The sequence below is a fragment of the Dasypus novemcinctus genome, chromosome 9 (genome assembly GCF_030445035.2).
Source record: "Dasypus novemcinctus isolate mDasNov1 chromosome 9, mDasNov1.1.hap2, whole genome shotgun sequence".
NCBI lineage: Eukaryota > Metazoa > Chordata > Mammalia > Cingulata > Dasypodidae > Dasypus > Dasypus novemcinctus.
Genome location: NC_080681.1, coordinates 43,359,796 through 43,384,100, shown reverse-complemented (window position 1 = coordinate 43,384,100; position 24,305 = coordinate 43,359,796). Strand labels below are relative to the sequence as shown.

General features: G+C 38.5%; 1 protein-coding gene across 2 annotated transcripts in view; it reads right to left on the bottom strand.

Moving 5' to 3' along the window:
• The window catches only part of TTLL7 (tubulin tyrosine ligase like 7), a 186,881-nt gene that overhangs the window by 64,535 nt on the left and 98,041 nt on the right, over window positions 1-24,305 (bottom strand). For both annotated transcript variants that reach the window (XM_071217321.1, XM_004454403.4), the window contains exons 11-13: window positions 17,738-17,885; window positions 17,581-17,654; window positions 16,406-16,541 (exon numbers count right to left, since the gene is read on the bottom strand). In XM_071217321.1, coding sequence (XP_071073422.1) covers window positions 16,406-16,541; window positions 17,581-17,654; window positions 17,738-17,885 — 358 coding nt within the window. The remainder of the gene's footprint in view (window positions 1-16,405; window positions 16,542-17,580; window positions 17,655-17,737; window positions 17,886-24,305) is intronic.

Sequence of the window (24,305 nt, the reverse complement as noted above, 5' to 3'; positions counted from 1 at the left end):
AAGAAGGCAGTAAATGAAACTGAACTTAAGCACTTATTTTACCTCTCCATTTTTATCTCTCTAGTTCAGCTTTCACACTACAAGCTGCAATAAAATACAACAGAAATGAAAGGAGGGATGTTACAACTAGCCTCACAAAAATAAAAATGATCATAAGAGGATATTATAAGAAACTGTAACCCAACAAATTAGGCAACCTAGATGGAATGGATAAACTCCCAGGAATGCACAAACCTACACTGACACTACAAGAAATACAAGAACTTAACCAATCACATTTAAAGAGATTGAATCCATCATCAAAAATCTCCCAACAAAGAAAATTTCAGGACCAGATGGCTTCACAGGTGAATTCTAACAAGCATTTCGAAAATCCATCTTTCTGCTCCATGGGATCTAAGCCCCCTCTCAGTTAGAGGCAGAGTGGGCATCACCATCCCAAAATCCTCAAGATTGGGGAATGAACAATGGACTAAAAGAGACTTACTATTGTTCTATCATAGACTTATTGTTAATCTAGCAATGGAAGAATTTTTCTTTGATGTGAAGACAGTTGCCACCAGAGGTTCTGAGGGGAGTGAGAGGGAAAAAGAGGTGTAATACAGGCACATTTTCAAGACCCTGGAATTGTCCTGCATGACATTGCAATGATAGATACGAGTCATTATACATTTTGTCATAACTAACAAAATTGCGTGGGACAGAGTGTAAACTATAATGTAAACTATAATCCATGGTTAGTGGCAATGCTTCAATATGTGTTAAACAATTTTAACCAATGTACCACACTAATGAAGAATGTTTAACAAATGTACCACACTAATGAAAGTGTGGGAGGAGGAGGGAGTAGGCATAAGGGAATTCCCTATATTTTTTATGTAACATTTATATAATCTTTTTTAAAACTAACTAAATAAATAAAAAGGCAGGTGGGAAGACTTACACATCACGACCAAGAGGGATTTATTCCTGGTATTCAAGGCTGGTTCAACATAATAAAATCAATCAACATAATTCACCACATTAACAAATTGGAGGGAAAAAAACACATGATGATCTCAATCAATACAAAAAAGGCATTTGACAAAATCCACCATTCTTTCTTGATAAAAACATTTCAAAAGATAGGAGTAGAAGGAAAATTCCTCAATATGATAAAAGGCATATATGAAACTATAAGATCAACATCTAAGATCCTCTAAGAATGGGAACAAAACAAGGATGCCTACTGTTACCATTGTTATTCAACATTGTACATTGTACTATAAATTCTACCTAGAGCAAGAAAAAAATTTAAAGGCATGCAAAAAGAAAAAAGGAAGCAAAACTCTATTTGTGGTTGACATGATCCTATATTTAGAAAATTCTGAAATGTCTATGACTAAGCTGCTTGAACTAATAAATGAGTTCAGCAATGTGGCAGGATACAAGATCAACAAACAAAAACCAGTAATGGTTTTTTACACTAGTTTTGAACAATTTGAGGAGGAAATAAGGGGGAAAATTCCATTTATAAAAGCAACAAAAAGACTTAAATACCTAGAAATCAATTTAACCAAAGAAGTACAGGACTTATATGCAGAAAACTAAAAAACAATGCTAATAAAAATCAATGAAGACCTGAACAAATGGAAAGACATTCTATGTTCATGGATTGGAAGACTAAATACCATGAAGATGTCAATTCTACCCAAAGTGATTTATAGATTCAATGCAATACCAATCAAAATTCCAACAGCCTACTTTACAGAAATAGAAAAGGCAATTACCAAATTCATTTGGAAGGGAAAATGCACCCAAATAGTCAAAGCATTCTAAAAAAGAGCAACGTGGAAGGAATATCACCACCTGGCCTTGAAATATATTACAAACCTACAGTGGTCAAAACCTCATGGTACTGGCATAAAGATGGACATATCAATCAGTGGACTAGAACTGAAGGTCCAGAAATAAACCCTCAACCTTTATAGTCAGTGGTTTTTGACAAACATACCAAGTCCATGTTAATGGGACAAAACAGTCTCTTCAACAAATGGTGCTGGGAAAACTGGATATCTACAAGCAAAAGAATGAAAGACAACCCCTATCTCACTCCCGACACAAGAACCAATTCAAAATGGATCAAAGACCTAAATATAAAAGCCAGGGCCATAAAACTACTAGAAGAAAATGTAGGAAAACATCTTATAGACTTTGTGGAAGGTGATGATTTCTTGGACCTTATACCCAAAGCATACACAACAAAAGAAAAAATAGATATATGGGACCTCCTCAAAATTAAACACTTTTGCCCCTCACAGGACTTTGTCAAAAGGGTGAAAAGGCAGTCATCTCAATGAGAGAAAATATTTGGAAATCACATATCCAATGACATATAAAGAGATGTTACAACTCTACAATAAAAGACAACCCAATTAAAAACTGGGCAAAAGACTTGAACAGACATTTGTCCAAAGAAAAAATACAGATGGCACATGAAATGACACATGAAAAAATGTTCAATATCACTAATGGTTAGGGAAATGCAAATCAAAACTACAATGAGATATCATTTCACAACTTTCAGAATGACCACTATTAAAAAGACAGAGAACTACAAGTGTTAGAGAGGATGTGGAGAGATAGGAAAACTTATTCACTGCTGATGGGAATGTAGAATGGTACAGCCACTGTGGAGGACTTTTTGGCAGTTCCTAAAGAAGTTGAATATAGATTCTCCACATGACCCTGAAATACCACTCTGGGTATATACCCAGAAGAACTGAGAGCTGTAACACAAACAGACATCTGCACACTGATGTTCATAATGGCATTATTCATGATTGCCAAAGTTGGAAACAACCCAAATGTCCATCAATCTATGGATAAACTGTGGTGTATTCACATGAAGCAATATTATGCAGTTGTAAGAAGAAATGAAGTCAGAGGACATTATGTTGAGTGAAGCAAGCCAGACATAGAAGGACAAATACTATATGATTGTGCTACTATGAACTAAATATATTGTATAACACATTATATGATTCCATTTATATAAATGAAAATATAAATCAGTATATAAAGATGAAATTAGATTAGAGTTTATGTAGGGCCGGGGAAAACATGTTAACAGGTATGGAGTTTTTCTTTTTGGAGTAAGGAAATGGTTCCAAAATTTTTTGTGGTGACGAATGCATAATATTGTGATTATACTAAAAGTCATTGATTATACACTTTGGATAGATCATATGATATGTGAATATAGCTAAATAAAACTGTTGAATAAATAAATAAATATACAAGAATACCCAGAAATAGCAGTTATGTACAGCAGGGAAACATACATTGAGAGGTGAAGAATTTTTTTTAAATTTTTTTATTAAATTCATTTTTTAAAAAAATATTACATTCAAAAACATGAGGTCCCATTCAACCCCACCGCCCCCACCCACCCCCCACTCCCCCCACAGCAACATTCTCTCCCGTCATCATGACACATCCATTGCACCTGGTAAGTACATCTCTGGGTATCGCTGCACCCCATAGTCAATGGTCCACATCATAGCCCACACTCTCCCACGTTCCATCCAGTGGGCCCTGGGGGGATCTACAGTGTCCCGTAGTTGACCGTGAAGCACCACCCAGGACAACTCCAAGTCCCAAAAACGCCTCCCCATCGCATCTCTTCCTCCCATTCCCCGCACCCAGCAGCCACCATGGCCACCCTTCCCACACCAATGCCACATTTTCTCTGTGGACATTGGATTGGTTGTGTCCATTGCACATCTATGTCAAGTGGGGACTTAGATTCCACATGGATACTGGATGCAATCCTCCTGCTTTCAGTTGTAGGCACTCTAGGCTCCATGGTGTGGTGGTTGACCTTCTTCAACTCCATGTTAGCTGAGTGGGGTAAGTCCAATAAATCAGAGTGTAGGAGCTGAAGTCTGTTGAGGCTCAGGGCCTGGCTATCATATTGTCAGTCCAGAGATTCAAATCCCCTAAATATATCTTAAACCCCAACACCAACTACAATTCCAGTAAAGTAGCATGAAAGTCTTGTGAAAAGAGATCCCATCTAAGTCCAGTTCCATCACACAGAAACACCAGCTCCAAAGAAGGGCCATCTGACAAGGCAGTGAACCCCATCTGCCATGACCATAGAACCCGTGGGTCTCTTTAGCCCTCAAAAGAACCAATACCTGGAGATTGTATCTACTTTATCTGTCTCTTAGACTCTGCTCATTTGTGCATAAGGGCAATCCTTCTGACAACCTCCAGACTTTTTTAGAGACTCGTAGCCATATAAACTCATTTCTCCTTTCCATTTCCCCCTTACATTAGGTCAAACAGCATTTTAAAGTCATGCTATTATATGTAGACAGGGATATTCTGCTGATCCGCATTGAACCTTTAATTCAAGGTCATTTTCTAGTTGCATCTTCAGCTGGTATTTGGTAGTGATCCCTCAGTGCCAGGGAGGCTCATCCCCGGGTGTCATGTCCCACGCTGGGGGGAATGCACTGCATCTACATGCTGAGTTTGGCTTCGAGACTGGCCACATTTGAGTAACAGGAAGGCTATCATGAGGAAATTCCCAGGCACAATGCTGCTCTAGGCCTTGTTCTTATTGCAGGCGTATAGGCTCACAAGCATAGTCAATAGTATCAGGAGCCCACTGTTGGACCCTCATTCCTTCCTGGTTCTTACCGTTGCACCTGGGGACTGCCGCTGCTCCCCTAGGGGCCACGACAGAGCACCCCCAGCCAGGAACCCAGTACCCCCCCAGCTGTTGTTTTTAATTGTTTCCACTATGAGTATATCTAAACATTACCATGCACCCTGGACATATGCCCTGTATAACTCCCTGTCAACCATATATAACCTGTCAATAACATCCCATACCAGTATTCCTCCACCGTCATTGTTGAACCACTCTGTAATCCAAAACTTCCTGTAAAGTGAATCCCAATATAATGTCAGGTTCCCTTACTAGTAAAATGGAATATAGTGACAAGTTTAAAGGTTAGATCTAGAGTACATTTTGATTTGGAAAAATTTCTACATCCTGTCTTTTTCATTTCTTTTTTCCTGATTATTGAGCTTCTCTTCACAAGAGTCTTAGATCACAGTAATTCATATATACAATATACAGTACTCCCACACATCCACCATAAAACCTTTTCCCTTCCACAGCGATAATCTTTTAACTTATTCATATCATATTTACTGAAACTGATGTACAGACTCCAAAACAATAGCTTTCAAACAAGGTGACATCTGTGCTTACTTTAGGATATACAGTTTTCTAAATTTTTTAGTTATCCTATGTTTTACATTATGGTTTACATTATTAGTCTGTCGTCCCCTGTATGTTTTTGGTGTAATATTACATGTTTTATATTCATCCTTGTGTACTCTCGCATAACTCCTCTCTTGCCCCCACATTTACCTTGGTTCCATCCATTCAATATCCATTTTCCCCTCCCCTTGGGGCCCACAGCGACAGCCAATCTCCATTTCCCGAGGAGCCACATCCAGAGATACTTGCAACAGTGTTCAGCGCCTGACTTGCTCAACTGCCCTAATGCCCTGGGAGCCACCCTTTCTCTCGAGAGATACAGTTCTCTCTATTTGATGGCATTAGTCCTCCCCAGGATGTAGGACCACCCCAACTCTCACTTCTTGGGTCTCTACCCAAAGGTACAACCCACCCTGGCAAAATGAGCATTCAGACATTCCCCAGGAGTCCGTCCCGCATCAGGCCATACCCTCTGAGCATCCTAAACAGGTAACCCTCCTAATTATATTTTGATACGATTTTCTCAGCATTTTACTCTCAACCAACACCTGACACTCTCCTATGTTTGTATGTTGCCCCTCCCTCCCCCCAATTTTGTGGGCAATATTACCCATCCGCCCAGCCCCAGCCCCCCTCAAACCCGCAAAGCCCCACCCAAAGGCAACCCCTTGCCCCCATTTTATCTCTTCTTTCTGCTCATACTTACTGCCAGCTCATCATAGATTCCACCCCTACAGACGTCGGCTCACATCCTTCCTCCTCCCCCCGATTTCCTGTAAGCCTATTTTCCAGTCTCTAGCTCTCTGAGGCAGCTTGTTTATTTCATATCATTGAGGTTATGTAGTATTTGTCCTTCAATGCCTGGGTTGCTTCACTCAACATAAGGTTCTCAAGATTCATCCATGTTATCACGTGTGTTTGTAGTGTATTTGTTCTTACAGCCAAGTAGTATTCCATTGTGTGTATATACCACATTTTATTGATCCACTCATCTGTTGATGGGCATTTGGGTTGATTCCAACTTTTGGCAATAGTGAACAATGCTGCTATGAACATTGGTGTACATATATCGGTTTGTGTCCTTGTTTTCAGTTCTGATGGGTATATACCCAGCAGTGGTATTGCTGGGTCATATGGCAAATCTATGGTTAGTTTTTTGAGAAACCGCCAAACTGTCCTCCAGAATGGTTGGATCCTTCTGCATTCCCACCAGCAGTGGATGAGTGTTCCCCTTTCTTCACATCCTCTCCAGCATTTGTATTCTTCTGTTTTTTTCATAGCTGCCAATCTTATGGGAGTAAGATGGTATCTCATTGTAGTTTTGATTTGCATTTCCCTGACAGCTAGAGATTTGGAGCATTTTTTCATGTGCTTTTTAGCCATTTGTATTTCTTCTTTGGAGAAGTGTCTGTTTAAATCTTTTTCCCATTTTTTAAATGGGTTGTTTATCTTTTTATTATCAAGATATAGGAGTTCTTTATATATGCAAGTTATAAGTCTCATATCAGATATATGGTTGCCAAATATTTTCTCCCATTGTGTGGGTTCCCTTTTTACTTTCTTGACAAACTCCTTTGAGGTGCAGAAGGCTTTAATTTTGAGGAAGTCCCATTTATCTATTTGTTCTTTTGCTGCTCGTACTTTTGGTGTGATATTCATGAAGCCATTTCCTATTACAAGGTCCTGTCGATGTTTCCCTACACTGCTTTCCAAGATCTTTATGGTCTTGGCTCTTATATTTAGGTCTTTGATCCATCTTGAGTTGATCTTTGTATATGGTGTGAGATGGTAATCCTCTTTCATTCTTCTACATATGGCTATCCAGTTCTCCAGGCACCATTTGTTGAATAGGCCATTCTCTCCCAGTTGAGAGGGTTTGGTGGCTTTATCAAATATTATATGGCTATATATATGAGGTTCTATATCAGAACTTTCAATTCGATTCCATTGGTCTGTGTATCTCTCCTTATGCCAATACCATGCTGTTTTCACTACTCTGTAGCTTTGTAGTATGCTTTGAAGTCAGGAAGTGTGATTCCTCCAATTTCGTTTTTCTTTTTCAATATGTCTTTGGCTATTTGGGGCCTCTTTCCTTTCCAAATAAATTTCATAGTTAGTTTTTCTAGTTCCTTAAAGAAGGCTGTGTTGATTTTTATTGGGATTGCATTGAATGTGTAGATCAGTTTTGGTAGGATAGACATCTTAATAATATTCAGTCTTCCTATCCATGAACAAGGAATATTCTTCCATTTATTTAGGTCTTCTTTGATTTCCTTGAACAGTCTTGTATAGTTCTCAGTGTATAAGTTTTTTACCTCTTTAGTTAAATTTATTCCTAAGTATTTGATTTTTTTATTTACTATTGTGAATGGTATTTATTTCTTGATTTCCTCCTGATCTTGCTCATTATTGGTGTACAGAAATGCTACTGATTTTTGCGCATTGATCTTATAACCTGCGACTTTACTAAACTCATTTATGAGTTCTAGAAGCTTTGTTGTAGATCTCTCAGGGTTTTTTATGTATAAGATCATGTCATCTGCAAATAATAAAATTTTGACTTCTTCCTTTCCAATTTGAATGCCTTTTATATCTGGTTCTTGCCTCAGTGCTCGAGCAAGTACTTCTAAGACAATGTTAAATAGGAGCGGAGACAATGGGCATCCTTGTCTTGTTCCTGAGTTTAGAGGGAAGGATTTTAGGATTTCTCCATTGTAAACAATGTTGGCTGTAGGTTTTTCATATATACTCTTTATCATGTTCAAAAAATTTCCCTGTATTCCGATCTTTTGGAGTGTTTTTATCAAGAAAGGGTGCTGTATTTTGTCAAATGCTTTTTCTGCATCTATAGATATAATCATGTGATTTTTTTCCCTTCAATCTGTTTATATGGTGTATTACATTGATTGATTTTCTTATGTTGAATTATCCTTGCGTACCTGGTGTGGGACAGCAAGCCTCCCTAGGCACGGCCAGCCCCGGCGGAAGGCATACGCGTAGCCTGGAGCCAGGGGTCAGGGTGGCTGGCACGGGCGCAAGCCCTCAGCCTGCCCAGGCCTACTACAGGGCGGCTGGAATGGGCGGCCGCGTCCTCAGCCGGCACGGGCGTGACGCCCTCAAGCCCGCCCAGGCACCAGCAGAGGCTGCGCCCATAATCTCCCGCCTAAACGTAACATCTGGTCGGCCCCTGCCACTCCACCCTTCTTCCTCCCCTTCCTCTCCCGCTCCCTTCCCCCCCACGCAACTGCTTTGTTCTCTATTTCCCGCCACTGCCTAAGAAGCTCGAGTCTGCCCTCCACCCCGGCAACAGCAATAGCCAATCCCCTGCCACCACCTCTCCCACTTCATGTAACCTCCCACCAGCCCTCCCCCCTGGCAACTGCTTACGGCAGCCAACCAAAATGCTGCTCACCCCTAAACCAATTAGCATTCCCCATGCCACCCCCCTGCCCTATAATAATGTGCTCACTTCCTGAATAAACCAGACCTGTGCCACCAGCCTCATCTCCGTGGTTTGAGTTCCTCTAGCCCAGCCGCGTCGTCCTCACTTAAGCCCGCGGCCCCAAGAAGCCCCCCAGAGGCTTCAATACCTGGAATAAATCCCACTTGGTTGTGGTGTATAATTCGTTTAATGTGTTGTTGAATATGGTTAGCAAGTATTTTGTTGAGTATTTTTGCATCTAGGTTCATTAGAGAAATCGGTCTGTAATTTTCCTTTCTTGTGGTGTCTTTGTTTGGCTTTGGTACTAGGGTAATGTTGGCATCATAGAAGGAGTTCAGCAATGTTCCTTCTGTTTCAATTTTTTGGAATAGTTTCAGCAGGATTGGTGTTAGTTCTTTCCAGAATGTTTTGTAGAATTCACCTGTGAAGCCATCTGGCCCTGGGCTGTTCTTAGTTGGGAGGTTTTTAATGACTGATTCTATCTCTTTACTTGTGATTGGTTTGTTAAGATCATCAATTTCTTCTTTCGTCAATATGGGCTGCTTAAGTGTTTCTAGGAATTTGTCCATTTCCTTTAAATTGTCATTTTTGTTGGAATATAGTTTTTCAAAGTATCCTCTTACGATAGTCTTTATTTCTGTGGGGTCAGTGGTGATATCGCCTTTCTCATTTCTTATTTTGTGTATTTGCATCTTCTCTCTTTTTTTCTTTGTTAGTCTCGCTAAAGGTTTGTCAATTTTGTTAATCTTCTCAAAAAAACCAGCTCTTGGTCTTGTTTATCTTTTCAAGTGTTTTCTTATTTTCTATTTCATTTAGTTCTGCTCTTATCTTTGGTATTTCCTCCCTTCTTCTTCCTGTTGGTTACTTTGTTGTTGTTTTTCTAATTCCATCAAATGTGCAGTTAGTTCTTCAATTTTTGCTCTTTCTTCTTTTTTGATATATGAATTTATGGCTATAAATTTCCCTCTCAGTACTGCTTTTGCTGCATCCCATAAATTTTGGTATGTTGTGTTATCATTATCATTTGTTTCAAGGTAGTCATTGATTTCTTTTGAGATTTCCTCTTTGACCCACTGTTTTTCTAAGAGTGTGCTGTTTAATTTCCAAATCATGGTGTGAAATCTGGGCCTCTGACCCTTGCAAATTTCCAGCTTCACTCCACTGTGGTCAGAGATATTGTTTTGTATGATTTCGATCTTTCTGCATTCATTAAGCCTTTCTTTGTGGCCTAGCATATGGTCTATCTTGAAGAATGATCCATGTGCGCTTGAGAAAAATGTATATCCTGCTGTGTTTGGGTGTAATGATCTATATATGTCTATTAGATCCAGCTCTTCTAATATACTGTTCAAATGTTTTGTTTCTTTAGTGATTCTCTTTTGAGATGTTCTGTCCAGAGTTGATAGTGATGTATTAAAATCCCCCACTATAATTGTAGATGCATCTATTTTTTCACTTAGTTTTTCCAGCGTTTGCCTCACGTATTTAGAGGCACCCTTGTTAGAAGCATAAATATTTATGATTGTTCGATCTTCTTGACAGATTGTCCCTTTCACTAAAATGTAGTATCCTTCTTTGTCTCTCACAATTGTTTCGCATTTAAAGTCTATTTTGTCTGATATTAATATAGCTACTCCTGCCATTTTTTTGGTTATTGTTTGCTTGTATGATTGTTTTCCAGCCATTCACTTTCAACCTCCATGAGTCTCTGGGTCTAAGATGTGTCTCTTGTAGACAGCATATATATGGGTCATATTTCCTTATCCAATGTCCCAGTCTGAATCTTTTGATAGGTGAGTTTAATCCATTGACATTCAGTGTTATTACTTTCAAGGAATTATTTGTGTTAGCCATATTTTGATTGGATTTGTGTTTGTCATATTTTGTTTGTATTTTTTTCCTTCTATTTTTGTCTTTTTTGTTGCTCTTACACTCTCCTCCAACTCTGCCTGTCCTGTTTTTTCCTTTCTTCCTGCAGAACTCCCTTTAGAATTTCTTGAAGGGGAGGTTTCTTGTTGGTATACTCTTTCAGTTTCTGTTTATCTGCGAATATTTTGAACTCTCCATCATTTTTGAATGCTAGTTTAGCTGGATAGAGTATTCTTGGATGAAAATTTTTTTCCTTTAGTACCTTGACTATATCATACCACTGCCTTCTTGCCTCCATGGTTTCAGATGAGAAATCAGCACTTAATCTTATGGAGCTTCCCTTGTATGTGATGGTTTTCTTTTCTCTTGCTGCTTTTAGAATTTTCTTTGTCTTGAGCATTGGATAATTTGACAAGTATATGTCTTGGGGTGGGTCTGTTGGGATTTATGACCAGTGGAGTGCGCTGTGCTTCTTGGATATGTACATCTGTGTCTTTCAGTAGACTTGGGAAGTTTTCAGCCATTATTTCCTGCAACACTCCTTCTGACCCCTTTCCCTTCTCTTCAACTTCTGGAATGCCTATAATATGTATGTTTAAGTGTTTTGCATTATCATTCAGGTCCCTAAGTCCTACCTGGATTTTTTCTATCTTTTTATCGACCACTTCTACTATCTGTTTGATTTCCGATGTACTGTCTTACACATCACTAATTCTCTGCTCTGCCTCTTCTGGGCTGCTGATATTTGCTGCAAGTGTATTTTTTATTTCTTGAACTGTGGTTTTCATTTCCATCATATTGTTATCTTTTTGCATATGTCTGCAATTTCCCCTCCAAGTGTTGTCTTCATGTTTTTAACCTCTTCCTTTACTTCATCAAATTTGTCGGTGATAAATGTTCTGAGATCTTTCATTGCTTGTGCAAAGTTCTGCTCCCCTTCCTGATTTTTAGTTTGTTGATTGGATTCAGTCATGTTTTCCTGATTACTGGTTTGGTTTGTAGATTTTTGTTGCTGTCTGGTCATCATTTTTTCCTTGACAGGTTTAATCAGTTCCTCAGCTTCTTTGTCTAGTCTTGGAAATTAATTAGCTGTTGTTTTTGCGTAAGTGTTATATCTTCTCTTCGTCACTTTGTTCTTCTTATTCTAATTTCTTATTGCTGGTTAAGTTCACTTAAAAGGGAAGTATTAGTGCTGGGGAAAGGCAATTGTGTAAGCAAGGAAAAAGTGTAAAGTAGTATTGGTGATATATGTTAACAAAGCAACAATATGAGATCTGGGAGGATGGAGGTTAGATTCATGTAAATTGTGTAGAGTTATAGCAGTAGGTAGAGTACCTATAATGAGGTAGACGACTGAATATGGGAGGAATATAGTATGAACTAAAAAGCTATTGTTTTTGTGAGAGAGGGAAAGAGAAAAGAAAGGTAATAGTTTCAAGAGTGGATAACAGACAGAAAACAAAACAAAGGTATTAGAAATTAAGAGTTAGACACTTTGTGGATCAAAGAAAGGGAGGTGCAATATAGGAGAGATAGTAGATAATGGTGGATATCAAGATGTAGGGGAAAGGAGATAGTGTAGATAGCCAAAATCTATTCACATAGAAATGAGGCAGTGAAGGATGAGGAAACCTAGCAAATGTGAGGTGTTTCCTGCAGCACCTATTGCATAGTTAAGATAAAATAGAATAAGAAGAAGATGGGGGACAAGAGAGAGAGAGAGGAAAAAAAAAAAGACTTTGGGGGATACACTGGGAGAAAAGACTAGGGGATAATGCAATGTTAGCAATCAGAACATTAAAAAAATAAAATAAAAAATTAAAATAGAGTAAAAATAAAAACAAAACAAAAGAAAACAAAAAAGAAAAAATGCAAACCTTGAGGGCTAGGACATTCAAGGACCTCAGATGGACCTCAGGGAATGATGGATTCAGGGATGGAAAGTCTGAGATATTGAGGACTCAAGAGGTGTGAGTCTCTGGGGTGTGGGCCACCAGAGTTTATGGGACTCAGACCTGGCAACCTCAAGTCCGGTTAACAGGAAGCCTGGGAGCACCACAGTGCATCACAGCCTTCAGGGATCCCCACAGGTGGGTGCCAGCCCTATGGGTGAGGTCACATCCACAAGCTCTATCCTGTGTTCTGTACCCCACAATTCATTCACTTACTGGGGTCTATTTCTGTGGATATATCACCAATTGACTTCAGGACCCCTCCCACCCTGTGATCCCCCGGAACGGCCACCTGGGGGCCCTCTAGGCTGCAGCCAATTTAATGACTCAGATCAATAGCCAGGTCTGGGGAGGGGCTCCAGCCGGAAATGTTAATAACAGAATCCAAACCCGAAATTCCCACGCTTCGCAAAATATTCCCCTAATCAGCTCCCAAACGTCTCCCACCCTACCAGACCCTGGTGGCGTCTCTTTATTGCTATCACTTTAAGTCCACTGTAGATGGGCAGCCAGGCTTGGGGGGGCATGGCTCTAGGCAGAAGCGCTATTGTTTGTGTCCGCAATCAAAAATTCCCCCTGCTTTGCCATAAAACTCCCGTTTGTCTCCCCAAATCAGTCTGCAAGCGCCTCCTGTCCTATTAAAAAAAAAACCGCCGCAGCAGCACCTGATGCCGTGGCTCCGCCCACCCAATCTGTTACCTTCCCACCAAACCATTGTCCAGATACCTCCTGACCCGCAAAAATCCCAAAACAGCCTGGTCCCGAAGAGGCTCCAACATCGCCCAGCCACTTCCCTGCAGGAGATACTATCAGGCAAGTTCACTCAGCCACCATCTTGCCCCCCAGATAACCAAGAATTTTCTTGTTTGTCTGTTTTTTTATTATTATTGTTGAAATAATGAAAATTCCCTAGTAATGACTAAAGTAATGAAGGCACAACTATGTGATTACACTAAGTACCATGGATTGTACCTTGAATGACTTGTATGCTTTAATATTTATCAACAAAAAATGATTTGCAAAAATAATTCAAATTAATGTGTTAAGGATACACATTTTCATCTCTAGAAAACCACCCCAAATAATGTTAAAATATAACCAAAAAAGCAATAGAGACAGTAAAATAGTATAATAAAAATAACTGATAATTCCAAAAGAATACAGGGAGGGAAGAAGAAAGAAAATAATGAACAGATGGGACAAACTGAGAATAAAGAACAAGTTGGAAGATATTAACTCAACTGTTTCAGTAAATGCATTAAATGATTAAAAGATAGTATCAGATTGGATTTTAAAGCAAACATGACCAAATTATAGGTTATTTACCAGAGACTTTTCAAATAAGAACATGGATGAGTTGAAAATAAGTGAATTAAAAAGATAAACCATTCAAGTACTAACCACAAGAAAGGTATCTATGGGAAACGGACTTGGCCCAGTGGTTAGGACGTCCGTCTACCACATGGGAGGTCCGCGGTTCAAACCCCGGGCCTCCTTGACCAGTGTGGAGCTGGCCCATGCGCAGTGCTGATGCGCGCAAGGAGTGCGCTGCCACACAGGGGTGTCCCCTGTGTAGGGGAGCCCCACGCGCAAGGAGTGTGCCACATAAGGAGAGCTGCCCAGCGCAAAAGAAAGTGCAGCCTGTCCAGGAATGGTACCACACACACGGAGAGCTGACACAACAAGATGACACAACATCTTGAGACACAGATTCCTGTGCCACTGACAACAACAGAAGCGGACAAAGAAACAAGATGCAGCAAAAAGACACAGAGAATAGACAACTGGGGTGGGGGTGGGGATGGGGAGGAGAGAGAAATAAATAAATCTTTAAAAAAAAAAAAAAGAAAGGTATCTAATGTAACTACATCCATAGCAGACAATGGAAACTTTAAGACAAGAGAAAGATGAACTTTTCATAATTGATAAAGTGGAAAGTATGAATTCATTAGGAAGATATATTAATAAATTCAAAGTATATGAAGCAAAAATTGACAGAACTAAATCTATGATCAGCTGGAGATTTTAACATATTTCTCCATAATTGATAGAACAAGGAGGCAAAAACAAATAGAAAGAATATTAAATATTTGTATAACACTTAATAGCCAAATTTACTTAAATGACATGTATGAAACTTTTATAGCCAATATCTGTAGAATACACATTATTTAAGAAGACATGGAACATTCACTAAAATAGATACTATGTTGAGTCATAAATCAATTCTCAATTAATTTTTAAAAATTGAAATCAGAGTATTTCTCTGACAGCAATGGAACAAAACTAGAAATCATTAATAAAGTACAACTAGAAAAAATCTTAAAGTATGGAAATTAAGTAGCAAACTTCTAAATAACCCAAAATAAAAATCAGAAACTACTGCAGAGTGAAAGTTGATGAAAATACAACATATAAAATATTGAGGGACACCTAAGTGATGCTTAAAAGGCAAATGTATAAATATTAGTCAATCAAACAGGTTTATAATCGATAATGTAAGATTCCATCTCTGTTAGCTTGAAAAAAACACAAATTAACACAGAGTAGAAGGATGTAAATATTAAAGACCAGAGATAAACAAATAAAGTAGAATACAGATATGAAAAGACAATAGTAACAAGGTCAAAAGAGAGTTCTTTTAAAAGAATAATGAAATTCACAGACTTTAAGAGTAACCAGGAAATAAAGGAGAATGCACACAAATTACCAGTATCAGAAATGGAAAAGGAGTGATTGTTATAGATCCTGACTGACAGTAAAAGGATAATATTATAATGATCAAATTCATGCAAATAAATTTGACAAGTTAATCACTGAGTATACAGGATATCTAAGACACTGGGAGATCATGACCGGGAGATGACCAGTAATGTAAGATAAATAGTTTAACAGGTCTTAGTACCCTATCTAATGCGATATGCACATCTCCAGTGTTCATGCCCTTGTGAAGTTCCTACCTACTTTGACTCTGGTCGTGTAATTTATTTGACCAATGGGACATTAGGAGGCATGATGCAAGCAGTGGCTTCATAAGCACTTGCACAATGGGGCTTAGCTTCTTGAAATGCTCCCTTTTGCAACCCTGAGCCACCATAACAAGAATTCCAGCTACCTGTTGGAGAGACCAGTTATAGAGAAAGAGATTCCCAGCCAGTCCCCAGAGTTCCAACCATCACATCAGAGGCACAAGACATGTGAGTGAAGCCATCTTGGGTTTCAAGCTCCAGCTGAACATCCAGAAGAATGTTATCATATGAGTCACTCTAGGCAAGATCAACAAAACCACCACTTAGCTGAGCCTAGCCAAGACTGCAGAATAACAAATAAGTCATTCTTGTTTTAAGGTACTAAGCTTTGAGGTGGTTTGTTATGCTCAAAAGATAACTGGTCATAGACCATTTATTAAGGTAAATGGATACTGTGGGTTGTTTGTTAATTACTTCCTCATGTGTCAAGTCCATGTAGTACCAGGAAAAAATGCTGTATAATGTTAGTTACTACCCAAACAATGTAAGTGTCACAAACAACAATGTTAATTCCAAGGATTTTCTTATCCAGTTACACATCCATATCTGAGTAATAAGCCATTTTTAATGATACACTAATATTACAATATAATGTCAAAATTACCTAGCCATAATTTGTCCTGTTAGATAACATCTTGTTTATGAAATAATTTAATTGATTTAAGAAATGTTAGCAACTTGCTAGCATGGGTAGTTTAAGGAAAGTGGCATCTTGAAATGTTTTCCTATATATGTAGAATTAAGGTGAGTTATTTTTAAAGATTATTAAAGTTTATTTTAAAGATTGTTAGGCTTCATTCTTTTTTCTCTGTATAAATGTTTTTTTTTTTACCTTCATCCTTTTCAAAGGATTATTCAGCTCTCGTTGGAATGAAGCTGCTCTTCCTGAAAGGAAGGTCTGAAAGGCAACAGCCAACAAATTTTCATATTTTTCAAGTAGTGTTTTATCTTCAGGAGGATAAATCCGTCTACAATAAATGCAGAAAAACCAATTTTTTTAAAAGAAGCTATCAGTAGTTTTGGTCAACTTAAATAATTGTTAAACACATTTTTTGAACCAGTCACTTCACTACGTGCTAGAAATAAAGATGAGGTATAAGAAAATGATACATTTTTATCTATTATCCACATAAATTAAAGTTCATCTAGATAATTATCATTAAACAATGCAGTTCCAGAAGGTACAATATAAGGATTTGGTTGGAATGGTGGTTGGAGAAGAATAAAGAACTTTATGGGATAAGAGCTCAGGTAATGAGCTATAACTAGGTAGCTTTAGACTTCCTATAGTTAGTGAAGTAAACAATGTAAGGATTAGTCCTAAGATCTCTTTCAGAGTGGTGGAATTTGCCTTATAAAGTAAAGAGAATTGAGAGAGAGGTAGAATAGGAGGAATGTGTCCTTATCACTGTTGTAGATTATTTTAAGGCCAGAAAGGTGTTCTTAGCAGGGTGCAAGAAGCTCCTTGGCCCCATCCGCTCCTTAACCTGCTGAGTCAATGTCAAAGCTTGGGAGAAGAGGCACAAGCTGCTTAGGGGGTCACTTTTTGTTCCCATCAAGGGTGGTGCTGTGGAAGGTTCCACTTCAGAACAATTCACACCCTTTCTATTATCTCATACCTGGCTCCTTCAAACATTTTCATTATTTGCCTCCTCCCTGAAGCATTTGTGTCCAAAAGATTAACATCACTTTGAACTGACAGAAAGAACACTAGAAATCTGAATCCTGAGGACCTTCTCAAAATATGCCATTATAACCAAAATAAAGCCATAGGATAACACATAGTTGAAAAAGACATAGTTCAACAGCTCTAGAGGCTAACCAGCAGGAGCTCTCCCAAGTCTAAACCATGTATTTGTAGACTACCTTTTCTTTCTTGATATTAAACAAAAAGCATTTTCTGAAAATGAAAAAAGTTTTTAAAATAATCCTAAAAGGTAAAAAGCATAGAAAAATTGATTTCACCTTTCACTTCTTCTATCTATACAAATATAAACACACAGTTACCTATAATTCCCCATATGTCGATTTTCATGTTCTTCTTTTACGACCTGCTTTCGTACTTGAGCAAGTCTCTCTTTCTAGAAATGAAGAAATTTAAAAAAATAAATCTGACAAATCAATCAGAAAATTTCAAATTGTGGGTATATTAAAATTTTCATACCAACTCTTCTTTCCGCCTCTCTAGTTGGTGTCTCTGTTGTTCCCAGTCTGAGGACCCTGGTAAGAGCCTTTTAATTGAACTTTGACCATAAAGCCTCCTTTGAGCCTCCGCTTTTTGTTTCGCCAAGTTTTTCCTTTTATCACTGGTCCTAAAATATAAAATACAAAACCATATTCTAGAATTCAAATGAGCTCTGATCTTATCCCTGTAAGGAGAATTAGCAGAAGGGGAGAGACAGTGTATAGGAATCCATATTTAATTAGATTTATATATTCATATACATATACATTATACTCATCTGATTATCCATCAAATATGAGTCTACATACGATAAATTAGAAGTCCTGAAGGTAATAGGATAAAATGGAAACATTACAGATTTTGAAGAATCAGATAGACCTAATTTCTTATTTCATCCTAGCAACTTACTAGCTGTAGAATCTTAGATCAATTACCTGCTTTGAGTCTATTCCCCATGTATTAAAAGGTGATATTAAAAGTTAATAATGTCTTAAATGCTTCCCTCATAGAGTTCTTATAAAGGTTAATTTATGATGACATTAACAGGTATTTAATAAGTGTCAGTTCCCTTCTCCTCCACCAACCAATTCCATTTACAATTCAAAACACTTCTCATTTGTACTTACCAGCCTTTAGCACATTTTCAATTCTCACCATAATCCTGGACTAAGTTATTATTTATTTGAAAATATCAGCATAGTCCTTCTCATCTTTTTCTGAATCATGAAAAAACTTCGTTGTAACAGATTTTTATAGGAAAAGTACTGCCATGAGAATGCTTTCCTCTCTTACCTCTTTTCTCTCTCTTCCCTCCCAACCAGTTAGGGTAATAATACAAGCCTGTGGTATCTTCTCCCCAGTCCTTTCAACTTGCACCTGTGCACATTACCCTTTAATGTCCTAGCAGTAACAAGGTAGGTTCCAGGAGGAAAAAAAGAAATGCAAGGCCAATTATGCTCTAAGCCTTAGGGGAAAAGAAGAGCTATCCTGGAGCTTACATTTCCATGCCTTCTACTGTCTTTAGCCTGGTAGGGCACAGATGACAGCATAAACCAAAGAGGACAGGAAGGCCATTGACCAGCTTGTAGTGTGAAAGCTGAACTAGAGGGGTAAAAATGGAGAAGTAAAATAAGTGCTTAAGTTCACGTGCAGTCCCATACAGTTCATCAGAGGAGATTGCATAGAATTGGGGGTGAAGGCCCATATGACAGTGTTCTTTTGCCGGAAGGATTTACCAACCTCATACTTTAACATATAGTAGTGTTAGGAAACCAATCCATTCTCTTTCATAACAATATTGAGGCTTGAGTGTCAGAAGTTCAACAGTCATCGCACTTGGGGAACACATTTTGGGGCACTGCTGCACTACACAGATAATAGTTTACCCTGTAGTTTGCGACAGTGATAAGGGAGGTTGCTGGTGTGGGAGGAGTGGGGTGGGGGAGTGGGGGGTATATAAGGAACCTCTTACATTTTTTAATGTAACATTTTTTTGGTGATGTATATATCTTCAAAAAAATACAATTTACAAAAGGGATGTGGTGGGGGTGGGGAGTAGGTTATATGGGAACCTCATATTTTTTGTATTTTTATGTTTTTTAATGTAACATTCCTTATGATCTATTAACTTTAATTTTAAAAAATTAAAAAAATTTTTAAATTATAAAAAAAAGTTCAACAGGTAGTGTGGGTAGAAAAATCAATTTGAGAAAAGGCAAAAACACCTTCAGAAAATTACAAGTCATTCAGAATGGCTGGAGCTATGGGTGAATGCAAGAAACTTGGTAGATAACATGGGCTTAAATACTACGTTACTGAGTCTCAAGTTTAACTTTAGGCAATGGAGGGGAGGTGAATATTAAAGAATAGAAGGATATTATTATATTTGCATGTTTAAAAGATTATGCTCTTAGCAAAATATAGAGCGGCTTAGAAGTAAATGAGAACAGAGTCAGGCAATTCAAGATGGAATGCTATTTCATTAGGAAATATGAAATATGAGGGTCTGAACTAAAGAAAAAGCAGTGGATATTTCTAAAGGAACAGGTGAATATTTTGGAAGAAGATTGGATATGTTTTGGTGATTAATAAGAAAGAGGGATGAACTTAGGAACACATGAATATTTCTGATTTGAGTAAATGACAGAGGATTCCATTTTTCCAATGATGAGTATTAAATCTGTCTCTGAGTTTCCTTACAGTTAGAGGGAAAAGGAAATGATATAGCTTAGGTAGTTCTCTTTCTGTTAAAAGGAAGGTTGCCATTTCATCTAAAATTCTCACTTCTACATAGCATCTAGTATAAAGGGAAGAGTAGGAAGAAGGAAGTAGGAATTAAAAAACAAAAAAACAGGAGCAGAGAAGAACTAAGACTAAACAAAGAAAGGGAATAAAAGAAATAGAGGAAGAAAAAAGGTAACAAAGAAAAGAGGGGGCGGCGGACTTGGCCCAGTGGTTAGGGCGTCTGTCTACAACATGGGAGGTCCGCGGTTCAAACCCCGGGCCTCCTTGACCTGTGTGCAGCTGGCCACGCACAGTGCTGATGCGTACAAGGAGTACCGTGTCACACAGGGGTGCCCCCACTTAGGGGAGCCCCATGCGCAAGGAGTGTGTCCCATAAGGAGAGCCGCCCAGTGCAAAAGAGAGTGCAGCCTGCCCAGGAATGGTACCACACACACGGAGAGATGACACAGCAAGATGACGCAACAAAAAGAAATACAGATTCCCGTGCCGCTGACAACGACAGAAGCAGACAAAGAAGACGTAGCAAACAGACACAGAGAACAGACAACTGGGGTGGGATGGGGGCTGGGGAGAGAAATAAATAAATAAATCTTTTTTTTAAAAAAAAAGAGGAAGGGAAAAATTTAAAAATAAAAGAAATGAGGTGTTATGATGTGAATGCTGTGAAAGAAATGAACAGAGATTTATAGGCACATCCATGGCAAATGTACTAAGACACTTTTCTCTAAAGGAATGCTCCTATATACTAGCCTTTAGGAATACTGCCATTCTAAAAACCATGTTTGCATTTCTATAAATACATGCCTAAATCACCACTAACAACTCTTAGTACTTGCCTCAAAGATCAGAATTAAACTTAAGGAAAAACCAAAACAGCTTCATTAACTTCTAGTTGCATTTTAAATGTATAAGTTTGTTTTTTAAATTTTCACTTTTATTTTTATTTATTTTTACAAACACTCCCTCTATCCCCATCCCTGGAACCTCTAATATGCTTTCTATCTCTTGACATTTTTTATATCTAGTCACCTCTTTTAAGTTATATCATAGAATTTTTGTCCTTAAGTGCCTAGCTTATATCAAGCTTAATGTCAAAGTTCTTCCATGTTGTAGCATACCATTCTTTGCTAAGGTTGAATATGTCATTTTGTGCACGTACCACATTGCTTTTACCCATTCATTTGCTGATGAATCCCTGGGTTTTTTTCAGGCTTTGGACTACTGGGAAAAATGCTGCTATAAACACTGGTGTACAAGTATCTGTTTGTGACCGTTTTCATTCTCCTTGCATATATGCCTAGAAGTGGAATCAGTGGGTCAAATGGTAATTCTACATTTAACATTTTAAGGAACCACCATATTGTTTTCCACAATGGCTGTGCCATTTTACATCCTGACCAACAATGCACTAGAGTTCCAATTTCTCCAGATCCTCTCCCAGCAGTTGTTATTTTCTGTGTGCTTTTTTTTTTCTTAATAAAAGTCATCTTTGTGAGGTGAAGTAGTATTTCTTTGTGATTTTGATTTGCATTTCCATAACCATTAATGATGTTGAGTACTTTTCATCTGTTTACTAGACATTTGTGTATCTTCTTTAGAGAAATGGTATTAAAATCCTCTGTCATGTTTTAATTGAGTTGCCGCCTTTGGTATTACATTGCAAAAGTGTTTAATATATTCTTGATATTAAGCTCTTTACTGATTTATGGTTTAAAACTATTTTCTCCCATTTTGTAAACTGTCTTCAGTTTCTTAATAATTTCCGTTGATGCACAAAAGTTTTTAATTTTTATGAAATCAAATTTATCTATTGTTCCTTTTATTGCTCATGCTCTTGATGTCATATTCAAACTAAGAGTTTTCTAGTTTGAACTCAGATTTAGGTTCATGATACATTGTGAGTTGATTTTTTAATATGGTGTGAGGTAGAGATCTACCTTCATTCTTCTGCATGTGGACATCCAATTTTTGCCATACCATTTGTTGAAAAGACTATTCTTTCCCATTTCATGTACTTAGCACCCTTCTCAAAAATCAATTGGCAGAAGAAGGTTGTATGAAGATGGTAGAGTGGGGAGCTCTAGGACTCAGTCTTTTGAATAAAATAACTATTTAAACAGTTAGAACTGTCTGAAACTACTTGAAACTCTGGAGGCCAGAAGAACACTGTACAGCATCCAGGGAAGAGGAGAGGAAGAGGCTGATAAATTATGGTCAAGAAGAGTAAATTGTTTTCTCTGCATAGAAGCTAATAGTGCAAATCTCCACTGTCTCAGCAGATCACTGTGGGGTCTAGACCCTGGCTAGGTCAGTGGGGACAGAAAAACACTTAAAAATCCTCAACCCAAGGCAACGGGTGGGCATGGCCAATCACTGATCACGACTTTTGATGAACAACTTTGTATTGCTGGCAGCCCAGCTCTTTGGAAGGCTATTATTTCAACACTCCCCAGCAAAGGGAGCAGGGGCCATTGTTACAACACACTCTGGAAAAGGCTGCTGTGAAGGAAACTTAAAGATGCCATGCTTTCTCAGGGCTGTGGGGGACAGTTAGTTAAAAGGCTACATTTGCTGCACGGGCCAAGAAAGCTCAGCTTTCGGGAGCTGTGAAAGAAGCTCTTGTTCCCTTTCTGATCTCCTCCCCAGGGCACTTTGGAGCTGGTCTGTAGCCCCCCTTGGGTCCCTGGCCCTGTTTCAGCCTGAAAAGACTGACTTGGGGAAGTCATTTCAGGCATGTCCCTCCTCCCAGAATTTGCCCTCCAGGCAAAAGCAGGTTGAGACAATGGAAGGAGTGTAAGAAACAATAGAGGTGGACAGTTCTGGGACAAAGGCTTGTCAGCTTCAAACAAGCAGGAGGGAGAGGTGGGTCTCCTGGGAAATGAAGAGAAAATCAAGCCCCTGTACACGACGAACTCCAAAACAAACAAACAAACAAAAAAAGCAAAAAACCAGAATAAGACATGGGTCCAGAAAGACAGAGAAAACCATGCACACTGTGTTCATCTTGCGCAAACCTTCCTGAAAGGAGAGCTGAAGCTGAAAAAAATCTCTCACTTATCAACTAATGGTTACAAAATCTAGGAACAGACAACTTAGGAAGGAAATTCCAGAGTTAACGCTTTTAAATATTGAAATGTACAGTGTGCAATAAAAGAATGCAAGACAAGAAATAGGAAATGATGGCCCTTCCAAAAAAAGAAGATAAAAATCTAGAAAACACCAGAGAAGAAGACCAGAATGTGGACGTACCAAACAAAGCCTTTTAAAAAGTCAAGATGAACAAAAATACAGAGAAACAACTAAAGGATATCAGTAAAGCAATAAATAAGCAATATGAGATTCTTAGTAAAGAGAAAGAAATTTTAAAAGAAACCAAACAGAATTACTGGAATTGAAGCCCACAACAACAAAAATGAAAAAATTCCCCAGAGAGTTTCAAGAGCAGATCAGAGCTGGCAGAAGAAGGAATCAGTGAACTCAAAGATAAGACAACTGAAATGAGTCAGGGCGATGGACAGAAATAAAGAATTTTAAAAAGCGTGGACCAGCAGAGTATCCCTGTCTACATATAATAACAGGAGTTAAAAATGCTTTTTGACCTAAATTAAGGGGAAAATGGAAAGGACAAATGAGTCTATATGGCTATGAGTCTCTAAAAAAAGAGCCTGGAGGTTGTCAGAAGAATTGCCCTTATGCACACCTGAGCAGAGTCTCAGAGACAGATAAAGTAGATACAACCCCAGGTATTGGTTCTTTTGAGGGCTAAAGAGACCCATAGGTTTTATGGTCATGGCAAATGGAGTTCACTGCCATGTCAGTTGGCCCTTCTCTGGAGTTGATGTTTCTGTGTGATGGAGCTGGACTCAGATGTGATCTCTTTTCACAGGCCTTTCCTGCTACTTTACTGGAATTGTAGTTGGTGCTGGGGTTTAAGATATATCTAAGGGATCTGAATCTCTAGACTGACAATATGATAGCCAGGCCCTGAGCCTCAACCGACTTCAGCTCCTACACTCTGGTTTATTGGACTTACCCCACTTAGCTAACATGGAGTTGAAGAATGTCAGCCACCACACCATGGAGCCTAGAGTGCCTACAACTGAAAGCAGGAGGATTGCATCCAGTATCCATGTGGAATCTAAGCCCCTCCTCTTGACATAGATGTGGAATGGACACAACCAAGCCAAGGTCCACAGGAAGGAGGAATACAGTAAGGATTAGAGTGGACTTAATGATATTCTATTCATGAACTATTGTGGTTAGTAATCGAGAAAATGTGGCATTGGTGTGGAAAAAGTGGCCA